The sequence below is a fragment of the Jaculus jaculus genome, chromosome 15 (assembly GCF_020740685.1).
Source record: "Jaculus jaculus isolate mJacJac1 chromosome 15, mJacJac1.mat.Y.cur, whole genome shotgun sequence".
Lineage (NCBI taxonomy): Eukaryota > Metazoa > Chordata > Mammalia > Rodentia > Dipodidae > Jaculus > Jaculus jaculus.
This window is the reverse complement of record NC_059116.1, coordinates 48140718-48157245: the sequence shown is the minus strand read 5'-3', so window position 1 is coordinate 48157245 and position 16528 is coordinate 48140718. Positions and strand designations below refer to the sequence as shown.

The 16528-nt window shown below is 43.7% G+C and overlaps 1 protein-coding gene across 1 annotated transcript in view; it reads left to right on the top strand.

Moving 5' to 3' along the window:
• Window positions 1–16266, top strand: part of Fhod3 (formin homology 2 domain containing 3) — a 502577-nt gene extending 486311 nt beyond the window's left edge. The window contains exons 24-25 of the mRNA XM_045134751.1: window positions 3820–3981; window positions 15679–16266. Coding sequence (XP_044990686.1) covers window positions 3820–3981; window positions 15679–15761 — 245 coding nt within the window. The 3' untranslated portion in view covers window positions 15762–16266. The remainder of the gene's footprint in view (window positions 1–3819; window positions 3982–15678) is intronic.
• Window positions 16267–16528: the final 262 nt, after the last annotated feature.

Sequence of the window (16528 nt, the reverse complement as noted above, 5' to 3'; positions counted from 1 at the left end):
CTGGAGGAAGTCACTCCATGTGCTCAGTCTCTGCACTTCCTTACACCACACTGGGCAGACAAGAGTAGCTGACAAAGATAGTGGTGGCGGAGCTCCACGTGCTCAAGACGCTGCCATGTTCCCTTACATGTACTGCGGAAAGATAAATGACAACATGCAGCGAGTAAAAGGCACATGATTTCCACAGAGAATTTAAACTGATAAAAAGTAAAGATCTTAGAGGATAGATTTGATAGATTGGTTTCAGGAAGAAATTGGTGAATTCCAAGACAAGTTACTTGAAAATGAATAACATGTTAAGAAAAATGGCAAACTGTAAAGGTCATAATCAAATTATCAAATATGTCTAACTGGAGTATCCAAAGGTAAGTTATACTTAAAGAGATTTTCCAAAACCTATGATAGTTGTTAATGCAGATTATATCACATCATACCATGAAAAAGGAAATATGAAATATTTAGAAGAGAGAGAAAAAATACAGTTCCTTCTAAGACTCAACAGTTATATTTGGAGTGATGAACTGTGAAAGACCCTCCTTTAAGAAAAATGACATCTTTAAATTTCCAGAAGAAAAAGCTTCTAAACTTAGCAGTTTAACTTCATGGAAAGTATCTTTCAGACTGAAGACAAACATTTTTTCTTTTATTAAAACAATCAATATCTACATTGACATGATTTTTTTCTTGTGGAGTGTTTATGGTTATATTTATGAAAACAAATAATTACAGTGTTTTCTTTCAACCTTCTATTTCCAGACCTTGCAAAATGATATTGTGTTATTATAATCTAGACTGTTCTATCCCCTCCACCACAACTCAGTCAATAGATAGGAATGTCTCAGGAACACTTGAAAGACAGTGATAAGCCCCTGGCCTGGTCCATGTTCAATGGTGGCTATATGGGGATGCAGAGCTCCCAAGAAGAACAAGACCAAGAAGGACGAGAATAAATGGTAACCAGGTAGTAAGAAGAATGAGCAAAAAAAGGGGGGGGGTTAGGCTGGAGAGATGGCTTAGCGGTTAAATGCTTGTCTGTGAAGCCTAAGGACCCCAGTTTGAGGCTCCATTCCCCAGGATCCACGTTAGCCAGATGCACAAGGGGGCGTACGCATCTGGAGTTCATTTACAGTGGCTGGAAGCCCTGGCATGCCCATTTTCTCTCTCTCTCTCTGTCTCTTTCTCTATCTGTCACTCTCAAATAAATAAAAATAACAAAAAAAATAAAAAAAAAAAGAAAAGAGTAGGGTAGAAAGCAGAGATCATTTCTGGAACAAGTACATGGGGGGCTGAAGTCATCACAGAGCTGAGCCTGACTACTTTGGACTGCTGGAATCATGGCCAGATGTTGTGGTTTAAATTTTATTGCAAATATGAACTAGGCTACGATACCATCATCACTTATTCCAGCAACATTCACATTACTGAACTAGGAACATAAATATTCACACTGTGCAAGACAAGGAGACAAGCAGTAAGACTCCAGGTGCTTTGTCACCTGCATTCATGAGATCTAAGGCTAAGGACGGTGGTGTCCTTCTAAGCCTCTCCTGACAACTACATCACAAGCAGATCCCTGAGAGTGTGTGGATGGGAGATGTTGATAGCGCTCAGAGAAGGTTCATGTGGTGCCTTCATTTCTGGCCCAGTGTTCTGAAAATATGTTATGATTACACAGAATTGATGGAGCTTTGTGTGGCTTTGGAAAGGCCATTTCAATTTCCTGGTGACAAACAAAATTATAAATAAAAAGGTGAAATGGAAGCTGGGCAGGACTCAATTGTGTTGATCACTCAGCAGGGAAGAGAGTCATTGTCACAGGAGGCTCTTGCTGTCCTGGTCTGAAAGCTATGTCATCACGAGACCTGCTGTCTCCAATGACAGTCCCCAAACCATCCTGCAAATACAGGAAAACACAACAGCAATTCCAAATGCTAACTGGAGGACAAACCTACTTTTTTTAAGGCTAAGAGAAAAAAATAGCCTTCTGCTGGAAATGAATTGAAAAAAAAAAAAGGCCTTCTGCTGGGAATGAATTGATCAAGTTTCCTCAGCAATAAGCAAGAGGCTTGTTTATTTATTTGTGCACAGTGCTGAAGAAAAACAAACTTCACAAGATCTAAAACAATAACAAAAAGATTCATTGTTGTTTGAAAACATCATCATCTCATTCAGGCAGGCAATGGAGCACCTGGAGTCCTGGCTCTCATCTTGCAAAGTGTGAATTATTGTTCATGGCAGAAATTATGACTATAATAACCTATTTATTATTTGTAGTAAAATTTGGACCACAAACACACACGTCCATAAAATCACAGTGAACTGAACTGTGCTCTACTATAATTCTATCAAATTGTTTTTCTTCTTCATTCGTTAGCACAGGTCTCAAGATATTTAAAGAAGTATGGGAAAAGTAAAATTTATTTAAATATGTATTTATTAATAAATATTATTGTAAATTTAAAAAACATTTAAACTGGAAAATCCTGGCTTTTCTCTGGCCTCATTTGGCCCTAAGGCTACAGGTACCATGTTCCATATAGGCAATGTTTGAGAACTCTCACCTATAGGCTTCTAAATTTGTATATTGATCACAAAATAAAGCATCAGTAGTAGAAATAAACAACTTGGACACATTGTACATCTTTCCTTCTGTAGAAACTATTCACCATAACAGAAAAGATTTCATGAGGAAGTTGTTCTGTCATGAAGGTGTGGTTCCATATCTGTTATGTAAGCATTGATTTCTAAGCCAGGCTATTTGAGAACCCATGTTTTAGTGGTGCTTTCTTGTCTAGAGGGAAATTCTGTCTGTAGGAAGACATAGACTGCTTAGCATGTAGTTATTTGTATCCATGTCTTTCTTGTCAAGGAAACAAGTGAGTGCTCCAGAGAAAAAGTTATGTCACCATCCCCATTTCTGATTAAAGAGGGCAATCCTATTAGAATTTCTTAAAGTCTAGGTCACCCACCAGTTTAGAGGTTTCTATTTAACACTGGGCAGTTAGGGTTAATTGACATTCACTAGGTACATACTACCACTGATAGACAGCTGACTCAGTAACCCCTTGGTGGCTATGGTGGTATAGTCTGATTGTCAACTTGACCTAGAATCAACTAGAAAACTAATTTCTGAGCACGTCTGTGAGGGGTTATCTTGGTTAGGTTAACTGAGGTGGGGAAACCCACCTTCACTGTGAGTGGACCATTCTATGGGTAGAGGTCCTATATGTCATGAAAAGGAAAGAGTTGGCTGAATGCAAGAATTCATGGCTGTTTCCTCACTATGGACTGAGTGTGACCAGCTGCCTCAAGCTCCTGCTACTATGCTGTTCCCACCATGACGAACTGTAACCTTGAACTTAAATGAGCCCTTATTTCCTTAAGTTGCTTCTAGTCAGCTATACCGTCACGACAATGAAAAAGTAGCTCATATGGTGACTCAAATGTTACTGGATATACCTTGGTGGATGTCACTGAGGAACTCAACAGGCAGATTGGCATGGGCTGTCTGTCCTCAGGCTATCACACAACTGGACTAACCGGGTAAAGATGGCACACGTAGAGTTCAGTAACAAGAGCTGTAGTGGTATTTAGGGTAAGAGGAAACAAATGTTCCCACTCCCATTTCTGCAGCGCCTGTAGAACAGCAGACATAGTAGTGGACAGGTCACTGTTTGGACATGTTACTAACCCTGAAGCTGTCACCTTGGCCTTTGCTAGAATCCACTGCTGGGCGACAGAACCCAGCTGCTTGGAGAAAAGATGACATTTATTTTCTACTCTCTCAGCTCTCTGTTCTCTGGTTGTTTAATTTTTCAGGATCCACTAGTTCATGGACTGTGGGAACCGATGAGTCACCTAATGTCACAGATGATGCAGCTGATGAGATCATGGACCGCATTGTCAAGTCGGCCACCCAAGTGCCCAGCCAGCGAGTGGTGCCCCGGGAGAGGAAGCGATCCCGGGCCAACCGCAAATCTTGTGAGTGCATTTGGGGAAGAGTGAGGGACTCAAATGGATGAGGGTGTTTCCTTTCTATTCTGTGTGACCTGGAAGGACAGAGGCCCAGTGGAAGCTGGAGTGGCCACCTGCACTCTTCAACATGAGGTTTGAAGTTCAGTCAGAGTCGACCGTTGAGGAGGAAGGAACATGCAGCAACCCTGATAAGTGTGCTCTGTGTGTGTCTTCTCTCAGTTCACGCTTCGTCTCTAGGAATGTCTGAAAGGTTCTCAAAGGTCTCTGATGTGTGGAGCTGGGTGCAGCAGTGCTCACTGTCAAGTATTGCCAGAGATGCTTTGCTAGAAGCTGTGCTTCGACCCTTACTGGGCTCGAGGCTGCTCCCCCTTGGCTTGTCCACAGCTCCAGCATGCTGAAGCTGAACACCACACGGTGGCAAGTGACGTGAAGATCAGCAGGATGCTTGACATTTAATGATAGCCTACACCAGCCAGTCCTTCCCGTTGTCTACCACAGGGCTGAACTAGATCAAAGTGACTGAATGATCCTCTAGCCTGAGCCTGCTGCCTGTCCCTTGTCCCCCGAGCAGCCTGTCTGCACTGTGTAGATTCTCCTGGGACCCAGTCTGTAGAGGAAAGGCCCTGTGGGCCCTTTGCATCTTGCCTGCATTAGCTGTGCCCTGGGTGTTTCAGGGGCAGCCCTTTCAGTCTGCCTGCTGCTGGGTCACTCAGGGGACAGCTTGAGTTGCTACTGGCTTTGCATTAAGAGTAACAGATGATGAAGAGAAACTGGAACCCCAAAATGAAAGGAGAGTAACCCAAGCAAGCAGAGAATTTAGTGAGAACTCATGCAGGGTTTGTCCACTTGTGAGATTTACGCTAGGGATGTGTGTGGTGTGGGCTGTGATATTCGACCTTGCACTTTTGCCTGCGTCATTGTCATGCTTGTTTTCAGGGGAAAGAATGCAAAAGCACATTCCTGCAGCCTATTGGACCCTGCTCTTTCATATGGTCTGCTGTAGTTTTTGACGGGAATTTTTCCCCAGGAGAGGAAATAGCCCTGGGGTGGGGGGGGGGGTGGGGGGGGGTGGGGGGGGGGTGGAGAGCGTGATTCTTGTTAAGATGGCCTAACAAGGTCCTAGGTGAAGCTGGTGCTGCTGGCCCTCGGTTTACTCGAAGGAACGTTTTGGAGCTGAGCTGTGGTTCTCAACCTTGGATCATATGAGAGTATGCAGAGTTTAAAATTTTGGATATCTTCCCTCACCCAGGCTATAACCTTCCAAACCTCAAGGGGTGGGGGCTGAAGTCTGGGCCCCCGCCTCCCAGGGAACTGGCTTTGGGAGGTAGATGTTTTCTCCACTGGATGCCTCCACACTTATAATAGAACACTGTCATCCAGCGCCTTGCTGTTTTCTGCATTTTCAGGAGTATGTTGTGGCTTCCAAGCCCAAGGCCAACGTAGATGCTGACTTTGCTGACAGTTTGTTCTTCTCGCCGTGCTGGGAGGTCTGTGCTGTCCCCCAAGGTGGCTGTTAAGAACTGGCTGTGAACTTGATCCTCAAAGCTGTACTTCAGATAGTATGGGCATCTCACAGAAGCTATTAAAATACAGTTTCATGGGCTTCAGTCCAGGGCAGTTGATTTAGAACCCAGATTTAACACGAGTCCCAGGGGGTTCACCTTCATAATAAGAAGCACACTAGGATTGTTGAGCCTCTTGGAATTTGTCTTCTTTTGTATATGAGTTGCCCATATCATCTGCCCATTTTTCTATTGCTTTCTTTCATGATAAGAAATCGTAAATAGCTTTTAAAAAGAAATCCATACAAAGGCTTTTTGAAGTCTTCAGTGACCATTTTCATTGGTTGCCTCTTGTTTCCCTCCTATTAGTTACTGCGGCAAACGGCTATCCACAGGGCAGATGCCTTGCTCCTGCTAGCTGCTGGCCTCACTGCAGTGAGTAGCCAGCATAAGGCTGGGCACGGGGAGGAGCTGGGAGAGCCCTTGGGCAGTGGACTTGGAAAGAGATTGGGAAAAAGCTGCCAGACCAGGAAGTGCCTTGGCAGAGGCTGCATAAGGTTGGGCCAGGGACCTTTCAGACAAGGAGACTGTGTGAGACATGGTCCCAGTCATTACTTGGAGGCCAAAGGTATGGGCTCCTTCTGGAAGTCACTTGTCTGCATCGGATGCATCTTCTGGTCTAGAGAAGACTGGTTTCTTCCACCCATAATGTCATGGGAACAATGACACAGTTGCAATTAATTTTCCTTTTCAATCTGGCCACAGGGCACCTGTTTCTGTGGCTGACATAATTTCCTGTGGTATCATTTCCATTCCAATGTTGTGCAAAATATATGTATATTCTTTTTACTTAGCCGACACATTGTTTTCCTGTGACACAGTTACAATAATAAAGACAGTACTGTGTGCAAGTACATGTTTATCTGTAATAAGTTTATTAGTTGATAGCAATATCAGCAGAAATTTAGCAATGGGGAGTTGGATTGCTGTTTCAAAAGAACGATAGACTCCAGCTTTGCACAAGAAGCTAAAGGAGCAAGGCAAAAACAATTTGCAAAATCCGCATGGTTTCCTGGTTGTCTCCATAACTTTCTCATCACTGGAATATGGCCAGAAGTTTACAAAAGGAAAGGGTTGAGTTCAGCTACAGCTCAGAGGGTAGAATCCATCCTGGTGGAGAAAGCATAGTAGAAGCAGGGTGCACAATTATGTCACATGTCACATCAGGAGAGAGGATGTACAGAGAGCGAACAGCAAGCTTGGCCAGCCTAAAAAATAGCCCTCAAGGCCTTTCCCCAGTGACACACTTCTTCAGCAAAGCTCTACTTCCTGAAGGTTCTACATCCCCCTCAACAGTACCACAACTGGGAATTTAGTATTTATTTTTAAAATATTTTTATTAATTTATTTGCAAAGAGAGTTGAGGATAGCTGTGTCATGGCACCTCAGGGCCTTCTAGCACTGGAAATGAACTCTAGATGCAAGCGATACTTTGTGTATCTGGCTTTGTGTATCATGGGTATTGGGGATTTGAACCTGGACCTCCAGACTTTGCAAGCAAGTGCCATTAACTGCTGAGCCATCTAGCCACACCCACTCATGAGATTAAGTATTTAAACAGGGGTCTCCATCTATAAAGCTATGGGGAGATCCTCATCTATGCTGGGGTGAGACTTGTGATGATGTGGCTGCTTTGGGGTCATCCATGCTCCTGAAGAGCATCCTACGAATGGACTGGAGGATGGCTGTGGCTCCTTTCATGGCCAGTAATGGCTTGATGGCAAGGTTATTGCTAAGAGGGTGATTGACATCCTTCGATATGGTGTTTCATCTTTATATTTGTACTTACTGTCCTCGTTATTCATTTGTCTTTAAGAAAAATTGCTTTTACTAGGTACCTTCATGAGAAAACATCTCTACTCAGCTATTACTATATGGGTTTCCACATCCGTTGCTGTCCCCGAGACAAGATACCAAGACCCATCATGACTCTATGCATGGTACCCAAACTCTCAAATGACCTGTGCCCTTGGCTGGACTCCTTAATTTAGATGCTGAGGGAAAGGAGAAGCCTGTGCTTAATTTAAGGCCATTTAATCTCAGAACTTTGGGGGATGGCTAGTGTTTCATTCTAGCACAAGCTGACCTGGAATTCACTATGTAGTCTCAGGGTGACCTTATACTCATGTAGATCTTCCCACCTCTGCCTCCTGTGTGCTGGAATTAAAGGTGTATGCCACCATGCCTGGCAGAATATTTTTTTTTTTGGTTAATTTTTATTTATTTATTTGAGAGAAACAGACAAAGAGAGAAAGAGGCAAAGAGAGAGAGAGAGTGGGTGCGCCAGGGCCTCCAGCCACTGCACACAAACTCCAGACGCTTGCACCCCCTTGTGCATCTGGCCAACGTGGGTCCTGGGGAAATCAAGCCTCAAACCAGGGTCCTTAGGCTTCCCAGGCAAGTGCCTAACCTCTAGACCATCTCTCCAGCCCCTGGCAGAACATTTTTTAATATTATCACAATTTAATACTTCTGTGTATTTCACAAACTGAGCCATTGCGTTTGAGGAGAATGAAGTAGAAGTGTGCTCGAACCCCATGCTCCTCATTTATCCCTTGTTACAAATGTTTGCCTCAGAACTAAGCGGTGATTTGCATGGCTTCTGGATAAGATGGGCAATTCAGACTTTTTCATAGGTTTATTACCATTTCACATGTTTTTAAAATCACAAGTTAACTTTGTGTATGGAAGCAGCTAGAGAAATATATATCATTTTAAAAGATGGTTTTGATTATATGCATTCCCTGGCATTGGTAGCTAATATGATATGGGTTGGTAGAAATGACTTCAAAATGGATTGGCATTTCTTTAATAAAGTTAGCATGAAAACTACAAAAAATGTATTCAAACACATGAGTCTATGGGGGACATTTCACATTCAAACCACAACACAGGTTTTAAGCCTCACCATGAACCAATGCTGTGTTTGATTATTTAATAGTGGTGATGAAGCAAGTGGAGAGTGAGTAATCAAGATAAGTAGGGTATCGTGTACTTGGCTAAAGACTACTATGGCCTGCTGATGCCTGACCTATGCAATCAGTTATAACATGCTCAGGTCATCTTCATCCATCTCTAGACTGCTGCAGCTCAGTTCTGTTGCCTTTTCAGCGACTGGTAGTCAGTGCCTCATTAAGCAAATTGATTTAAAGTGTACACGTGACTTCTAGCCCATGGTTGCTGCAGCTCTCCTCAGGTGCTGCTCCAAATTCTAGCTGAGACTCTCCTGAAGGCTCTGACCCAGAAACATTGTTCTGGGAGCTCATAGATCTTTTTTCCATGTTTTTGTTTCTCATTTCTTCAGATTGGAGTGTGTGCTCTGCCCTGGAGCTATCTACTCAGTTCCCTGGGTCTTAGTTTGGCCTGTGGCATGCAGTTCAGGGCCATTGGAGGAGTCATTCCAGTTTGAATGTGACAGATGCTGAAAGCACTTGTGACAGATCCCCATTTGCCCCAGGGAGGATGTTCAGAAGGAGGAAACAGTCATGAAAAGAGGGATTGTAGAATCCATTCTTGCCTCTGAGAGAGCTGCTCTATGTGTGAAAGAGGGCTTCTTGTAAGGGAAGCCTGAAAAACACCCAGCACCTTCCTGACAGCATAAGTAATGGTCTTTGCCACCAAGTTTACATGGAATCTATTTCTATGCTTAGCAGCTTGCATCAATGCATACAACAGATGTGAACACTGGGCTCCAGTATGCATTCCTTATTCTCAGTAAGCCTCAGTCTTGGATACAATGAAGATGTTGTAGTTACCATCTCATTGCTGGAGAAAAACCATGCTGATGAAAGTGGCATATGGAAGGAAAGGGCTTATTTCACTTAAAATTTCAAGGGGGAGTTTCATCATAGCAAGGAAAGCATGGCACACAGGGAGCTGGCTCACATCTTGTCACATATCTGGGAGGAAGTCATCTAAGTACTGGGCTTGGAGCTGGGAAAACATCACAAGGTCTGCCCTCAGTGACATACCTCCTCCAGCAAGGCTCTACCTCACAAAGGTTACACCAGCTGGGAATGAGGAGGCTTAATCACAAACACATGAGGCTATCAGGGACACATCACCTTCACACTACCACAAAAGGCAACAATGTCAGCCCCCTGGGCAGTTGTAGGGGTTAATTGAGGCACCTAATACATTCCCCCCCATTCCTGCCTATAAAGGTTCTATGTATCAAGGGACATGGTGCTGGTAGGAACTTGGAGCTGTCTGCAGATACTTAGGGGCTTCTGTGCCCAGATGTCATCCCTTCTCAGTTGCCATTCTGCTACATTATCCACATCATGCCCAGCTACCATTGTTCCTCACCCTGACTGTCATGTATAGATCAGAGCTACGTTGTTGTTAATCCGCCCAGGTGCAATGGGCTTGTGCCAGTGTACAGAAGCCGCATCATCAACACAGCTTTTGGCTAGCATCATGATATCTGAGACAGACCTGATGAGCTGGACTTATTCTGGAAGAGGTGCTGGGCAGCTTGGTTCTATTTAGGACTTGAAATGTTGCTGAAAACTTGGAGACTACATTTCTGAGCCAGCCTTTCTTCTTGACCTATATACTTCCCAAGTTTTTGTAGGTTCTCCCAGAGGATAATTTTAAGAGCTTATCTTTTTATTCCTAGGTCAAACTCTACCACTTTGCTTATAACATAGTTAATGTGAAGCATTTGGTTTTGCATTTGGCTGGTTCCTTTTGTCCATCTCCTGCATAGGAACCAAGATTCTTCATGGGAACTGGGAGCTAATATAGAAAGAGAGAAGTATCACTGTGGGGGCTCTAAGCCACAGAACCATAGCTAGGCCAGTGGCTATAGGAAATGTCTGATGCCATGTGTTTTGGAGACTTGTCTCACATGAGTGAACCTCATTTTGGCAACCCTGCTGCCCGAAAGGCTGTTATTTTCCTGAGGACTTCACTTTTCTCTGTGTCAGAGAGATGGAAGGATTTAATTCAGGTCTTGCTGGATTGCCACCTGACCCTGCAGGGAAGGAACATGAAGTATTGTGGGTCTTACCTAATTTGGGGTCTTTGTTTGGATCTTAGAGGAGTTCATGAAGTTGAATGTAAGTCCCAATTATGAGAACTTGCTGTTTTGTTGTTCTAAGTTTTTGATTTTAACTTTGTGAGAAAGTTTTAGAGAATTGTTACAAAAAAGGTGCAGAGTTCCCTTCTGCCAGTTTCATCTCATGTTAAGACCTTATATAACTTTGGAATGGCTCATCAAAACTAAGAATGTGCTATTGCACTTACTAAATCCCAGACTTGCTTAGATTTCGTCAGTCTTTCCATGAATGTCCTTTTTGTCCCACAATACTACTTAGGATCACACATTGTGTTTAACCATGTCTCTTAGTCTCTCCCGATCTTGTTTCTTAGTGTCTCTTGAGAAGTATTGGTCAATAATTTTGTAGAATGCTCACTCATGAGGGAAACCTCTGCTTTAAATGCAAGATTTCATGTAAACAAAAGATAATAGGATAAGGAAAGAGCTGAGTTTAAAAAACCTGATGTTGATTTAAACAACAGGACTTCTAATATTCAGTCACTAAGAACCATAAACCATAAAGAATTCCCTGTATTGAAATCCACAGGCCAGGCTGCTTTTGCCCTTTTGGCTCTTCGTGGACAGGACAAGGAGAGAGCATCAGGGAACAGCTGTGAGCAGCAGCAGGCCACTTACTTCCTGCCCACAAGGCATACTTATTTTAAGGAGTTTTGAAGTTTTGTTAGTCCTTATGATCCTAAACACACTACTTCCTTTAAAGCCAGTATAAAATCTTTAGGTTCTTTGGGATGAATTATTGTCTCCAAATCATAGTTGCTGTTACATGCAAAAGGTATTTATCAGTGATCAAAAGGTAAGAGTACATAGCCAGGCGTGGTGCCGCATGCCTTTAACCCAGCACTCAGGAGGCAGAGGTAGGAGGATTGCCATGAATTCGAGGCCACCCTGAGACTACATAGTAAATTCCAGGTCAACCTGAGCTAGAGTGAAACTCTACCTTGAAAAACTAAAAAAAAAAAAAAAAAAATGTTAAGAGTACAGAAGTGGATTTCCATCACGTGGAAGCAGAACTTGATACAAGGGATCCTGCTGGGCTTCAGCAGGGTATAATTATTTCCAGGGTAGGATATTATCCCAACCTCTCAGTTAAGCCCTTCACCACTGAAAGTGTGCTTCTGGGCCAGTGACTGATGTCTTTGCACTTCCCTCTGCTCGTTTAACTGGGGAGATAATAGTACCCACTTCATAGGGTTTTCATAAAGATTAATCAATCTATATAAATACCCAGAAAATGTCAAGAGAAAAAAAAAACTTGTTTTTTCCCAGTCCCTCAGACAGACATGTTGGTGGCAGAAGTACACTGAATCACATCCCTACTGTGTGTCATCATGGCACTGTGACAGCTTTCACAAGTGCCTAGTGCACAGAGGGCTGGTACAAAAGAAGTGACCCATGGAAGAGCTGTGAGGCAGACAGGAGTAATGTTTCCAATGTGATGTCAGTCAGTAAGGCCACTTCAGGGAGAGATCCAGTCATAAGTGAAGGGCTTGAAAGCATTTGGGCAAAACATGGGGATGAAGAGTGACATGGGACCCCAAACCTCTCTCCTCAAGCCTTCTGCCATTTCCAGCTCAGCCCAACACTTGAGAACTCCCTGTTTAGTGGAGGCATTATTTCAGTGCAGAACTTTGGTTGGTGTAAGTGCATATTTGTAGGTTCTCTTCTGTCACAGCCCAATTGTGCTTTTTGTTAACTTTCTGAGAGCCAGCTCCCAGTATGGATATGTTCGTTGCCCTGAGTGCTTGACCACTGTCTGTATCCAAGTCAGGCCCTTAGAATCTCTGTGTCCACAGCATCTAGCTCAGGGTAGACACTCAGGAACATTCACCCAGTGACAAACTGATAAATAGACAGAGAGATAAATAGACACCCCAAAATTCACTTAATGCATATTACTTGAACTGGACACAAGACTGATTTGAACCAATTCTTTTAATTTCTTACACTCTTTCAAGTGTCAAAGCAGCTTTTAATAAAGGATGGTGTCAGGTTCTCAAAGTCTTTTACACCAAACTCTTTCTAAAAGAACTTATAGCCATTGTCATGAAGACCCACAAAAGGTAAGTTTCCATAAATGAGGCAGATTTTCCTATGAATACACACAACACCATTTTTTTTCCACAGAAGAAGCCATTTGAGACCAGCCTGGAGGAAGGAGGAAGGAAGGTCCCAATGGTCTAGATCAGCTGTCCAGGCTCCAGGACAGAGGGCACAGCCTCTGTGAGTCAGGTGGTGGCCAAATGCGCCCTACATAGTTTTCTGTTCTGAGACTTTCTTACATAAGCTGACCCAAGGCCCATGCTGTTAGACTGTTACACAGGCTGTAACTATCTTGGTCCTTATTCAAGTATTTATATGAACCAAACATAATAGGTATAGGGCTAGAGCATGCTGGAGAAGAAAAGTGTATGAGAACATCTTTAAACACCTTCATGGACAAAATGTGGGGGCTTCTGCAGTCATGAGCCCAAACATTTACACCTTAACACACAAAGATGCCAGTCCTTAAACACATGTCTGTGTTAGCTTCTGTGCATAAGGAAATTTAAGCTGCCTTTACCGGTGCAGTGTAGACTTCTTCAGCAATACTTTGTATCTTGTCTAAGAGTTCCTACTAGTCCTTCCTCGCTGACAGAGATAATTTATATTACATTTTTGCTATTAAAGTTATCATTTTGTAACAAACACTTCAGAGAGCACTTTAAGAACACAAAAGGTTATTAAAAACTACTATTTTTATTCCTGCCACATAAAACAATTCCAGAACCCAGTGAAATGTAGTCTATATCTAGCCAAAGCTCTGAGGCCAAACATTTTGTTTGGTTGTATCAGACACTCAGCCTGGAGCTCAAGGTACTTGGAGTGTGTGGAGGGTAAGGTATCTCAAAAGATGCTGAAATAGGAATTTTGAGGTTCCTTTGCCAATACACCAATATGTCAACACACCAATAAATTTAGAGTTCTCCAAATTCTTGTCTTATGGATTTAAAGAATTAAAATCCGTAGACGATAGGGTAAGGTTTAGAGAAATTTTATTAGATTCAAAAAAGGAAAGAGAAGGAAGTATAGGGAGCTCCTGTCACTTGGGAGGCAGGAGGTGTAGTGAGTCCATGTGGGAGGAGATGTGGGGGTCTCCTCTCATCTCAGCCTGGCAGGAAGTATATAGTGAGCCTATGTGGGAGGAGATGTGGGGGTCTCCTCTCATCTCAGCCTGGCAGGAAGTATATAGTGAGCCTATGTGGGAGGAGATGTGGGGGTCTCCTCTCATCTCAGCCTGCCTGAGCTGAGGCAAAGGGAGGCTTACCAGAACCTAAAAGTTCAGAGAGATGACCAACCATGCAAGAGGCCTGCCTACCTGCTAAGTGGCTACTTATAACCTTATTGTGGTGAGCCTTACCTTCAGGCTCAGGTGAGCCAGAGCATGGGCTGATTGGTCTGGTTAGGGTCTGGCTCAAGAAGAGGGTAGCCATGAAGTCAAGTTTCGGGGCTGAGATTAACCAACCACAATACCCCGATCAGATTTAAATTCTAGGAAAGGAGGTTGTTCTAGGGAATCCCTTTAGGCAAGAGATAAGGAGAGATCCTTCTGTGAACTCTAATAAAGTGAAAATTGTAAGGGAAGACTTAAGGACATTTCTTCTTTTTACTTTCTGGGTCCAGTCACCCTAAACTACCTAACTAAACTACCTGACTCCCACTCAGTGCTACAAGTAAATGGGTCTGAGGCCCAAAGTTAGGTGTAGCAATAGAGTAGGATAGCATGAAAAAGTACACCTCTCACTACAGCTCCTTTGTCTGTTGAAAAGGTCATACTAAATATTCTTTACTCCTTCCTGGAGTTTCAGTTGTTTGAGTTAAATGTTGCACATCTAATAGGCTCTCGTTAAATGACTTTCTGATTGAACCATTGATGCTGTTGCTCTCTGTCCAGGGTGCTGACTTCAGAGAGACAAAGCCATTTATTAACAGTCATTCACCTCTCTTCACTCCACCACAAGTCCAGATCTTTCAAATTCCTTGCTACATGCTAAATGAGCTTTAGTCCAGGGGTGATGGAGAGGATGGGTATTGTGCCAGGCTTTTGAAATGGGGCGCTGACTTCTGGGGAGGGTGTAAGGGGAATGGGTCTGGAAAGAGAAACACTAGGGTGAGCCAAATACCAGTCTCTGACCTTCAAAGAAATACAGAATGAGCCAAATATAAGTTCAGATTATGGGAAATGTAATTAGCCTTTCAGGTGACAGGATCTGCCTAGGAAGAAGCATCTGCCTCTTCACTCTTATCCAGCCTTTATTTTGACATCCCCATGAAACCATATTGCCAGGCTAAACCCAAGCCAATCCCATGTGAGTTAAACATGAGCTACCCCTGTTGACAGTGAGGACCTCCAATGAAGGGGTGTGGCCACGGCCTCCCTGAGCTGTGCCTGTTGTTTTAGTGAACATTACCAAATCCCCTCACAAGTTTGGTAGTTTATTCTTGGTATCTTTTCTGGGGGACCTTCTGATTATTTTAATCATAGTCGCTAAAGTTGAGACAAGTAGAGGTGCGTCCTGACTGTTGGCCCTTGCTCTGAGCTCTGCCTAACATCTGCTCTGCACGGCCACAGGTTTCTGTGTTCAGCCCCCATCTACCATTGCCCTTTGCAATAACAGACTTGCAGGTTGTTGGCACTTGCTCTCTGTGTGCTAGTGATTTCATCTTTGTGGTCACCAGAGCCTGGGTTTCCCAGCTCCGTGACACTACTCATCCTGAGCAGATGCTGCAGTCTCCACATGCCCTATGTACTTCTGCAGTTTGTGCCTGTTTCCATAAGCCCTGTGAGGATGAGCACCCTTCCTCTCCTCCTTACAAGCTCTGCCACTCCAAAATCATTTGGCCCTCCTGGGAAGTCTTCCGTAGCCCCCAACTTTTTGAACCTGATGGAGATTTCCAGGGTGCTACAGTAAGAGCAAGGTGGGCGTAGGCCCTGGGCTTCCCTTAAGGTCCTCAGGGAGCAGGGGGGCTGATACACTGACTCCTTGCTCATACACATTCTCTTCTTGTCTCTCTGGCCACGACCTGTGACTGCTGCAGTGCGAAGGACCCTGAAGAGCGGCCTGACCCCGGAGGAAGCCCGAGCCCTGGGCCTGGTCGGCACCTCTGAACTACAGCTGTGAGGGCCCCTGAGAAGGATGCTCAGCAGAGGACCCACTCTGACTGCACCTACCCCCTCCAGTGGGGTTGGAGAGACTTGTCACTGACGCCTGGTGGTTCTGAACAGAGTGCTCACTTCTAGGTTTCACATGTGGCTTGTGTCGCTGCTACACACTGACATGGATCTCCAGGAATCCCTTGCACATACTTTCATCATGTCAGCCATTTCTCTTGTTTCCTTGACACCTAGTGTATTAGTTCCGAGTGTGACATCTTTTCTGAGAAGGGACAGCCCTTTTGAGGAACAAATCATTTCTGTCACAGTTGGTATGATCATGTGAGGCAATTGGAATAGATTCTGACTGGGTCTCCACAGCAAACCAAATATCTACATGTAAACTCCAGCGCCATACACAAAAGCAAGCACAGGTTGTTTACCAGTTGTGGATTTTAGATGTACCAAATGTTTATACAAATTCATAAATGTATACCATGTTTCAAATGATAAATAAAGTTTACTGTCACCAACAGATATTTTTTATTCTCCTAGGAACCAATTAGCTACATTACTCCAAATCAGTGAGGCCTCATCTTCCAGGTCCTTTGTATGTTGTTGATCGAGTGAGTAGTGCCAGCAGTGTGCCCCTGACACTCCTGACTTCCTTAGGTCTGTGTATTGGCTATGGGATGTGTTAGCTATCATTCACCTGCTATGTTATCACTTCATCCATGAGATTTGTTGTGATGTCAGAACAAAAGTTCCACTGGCTTTCCACACATCTGAACTATT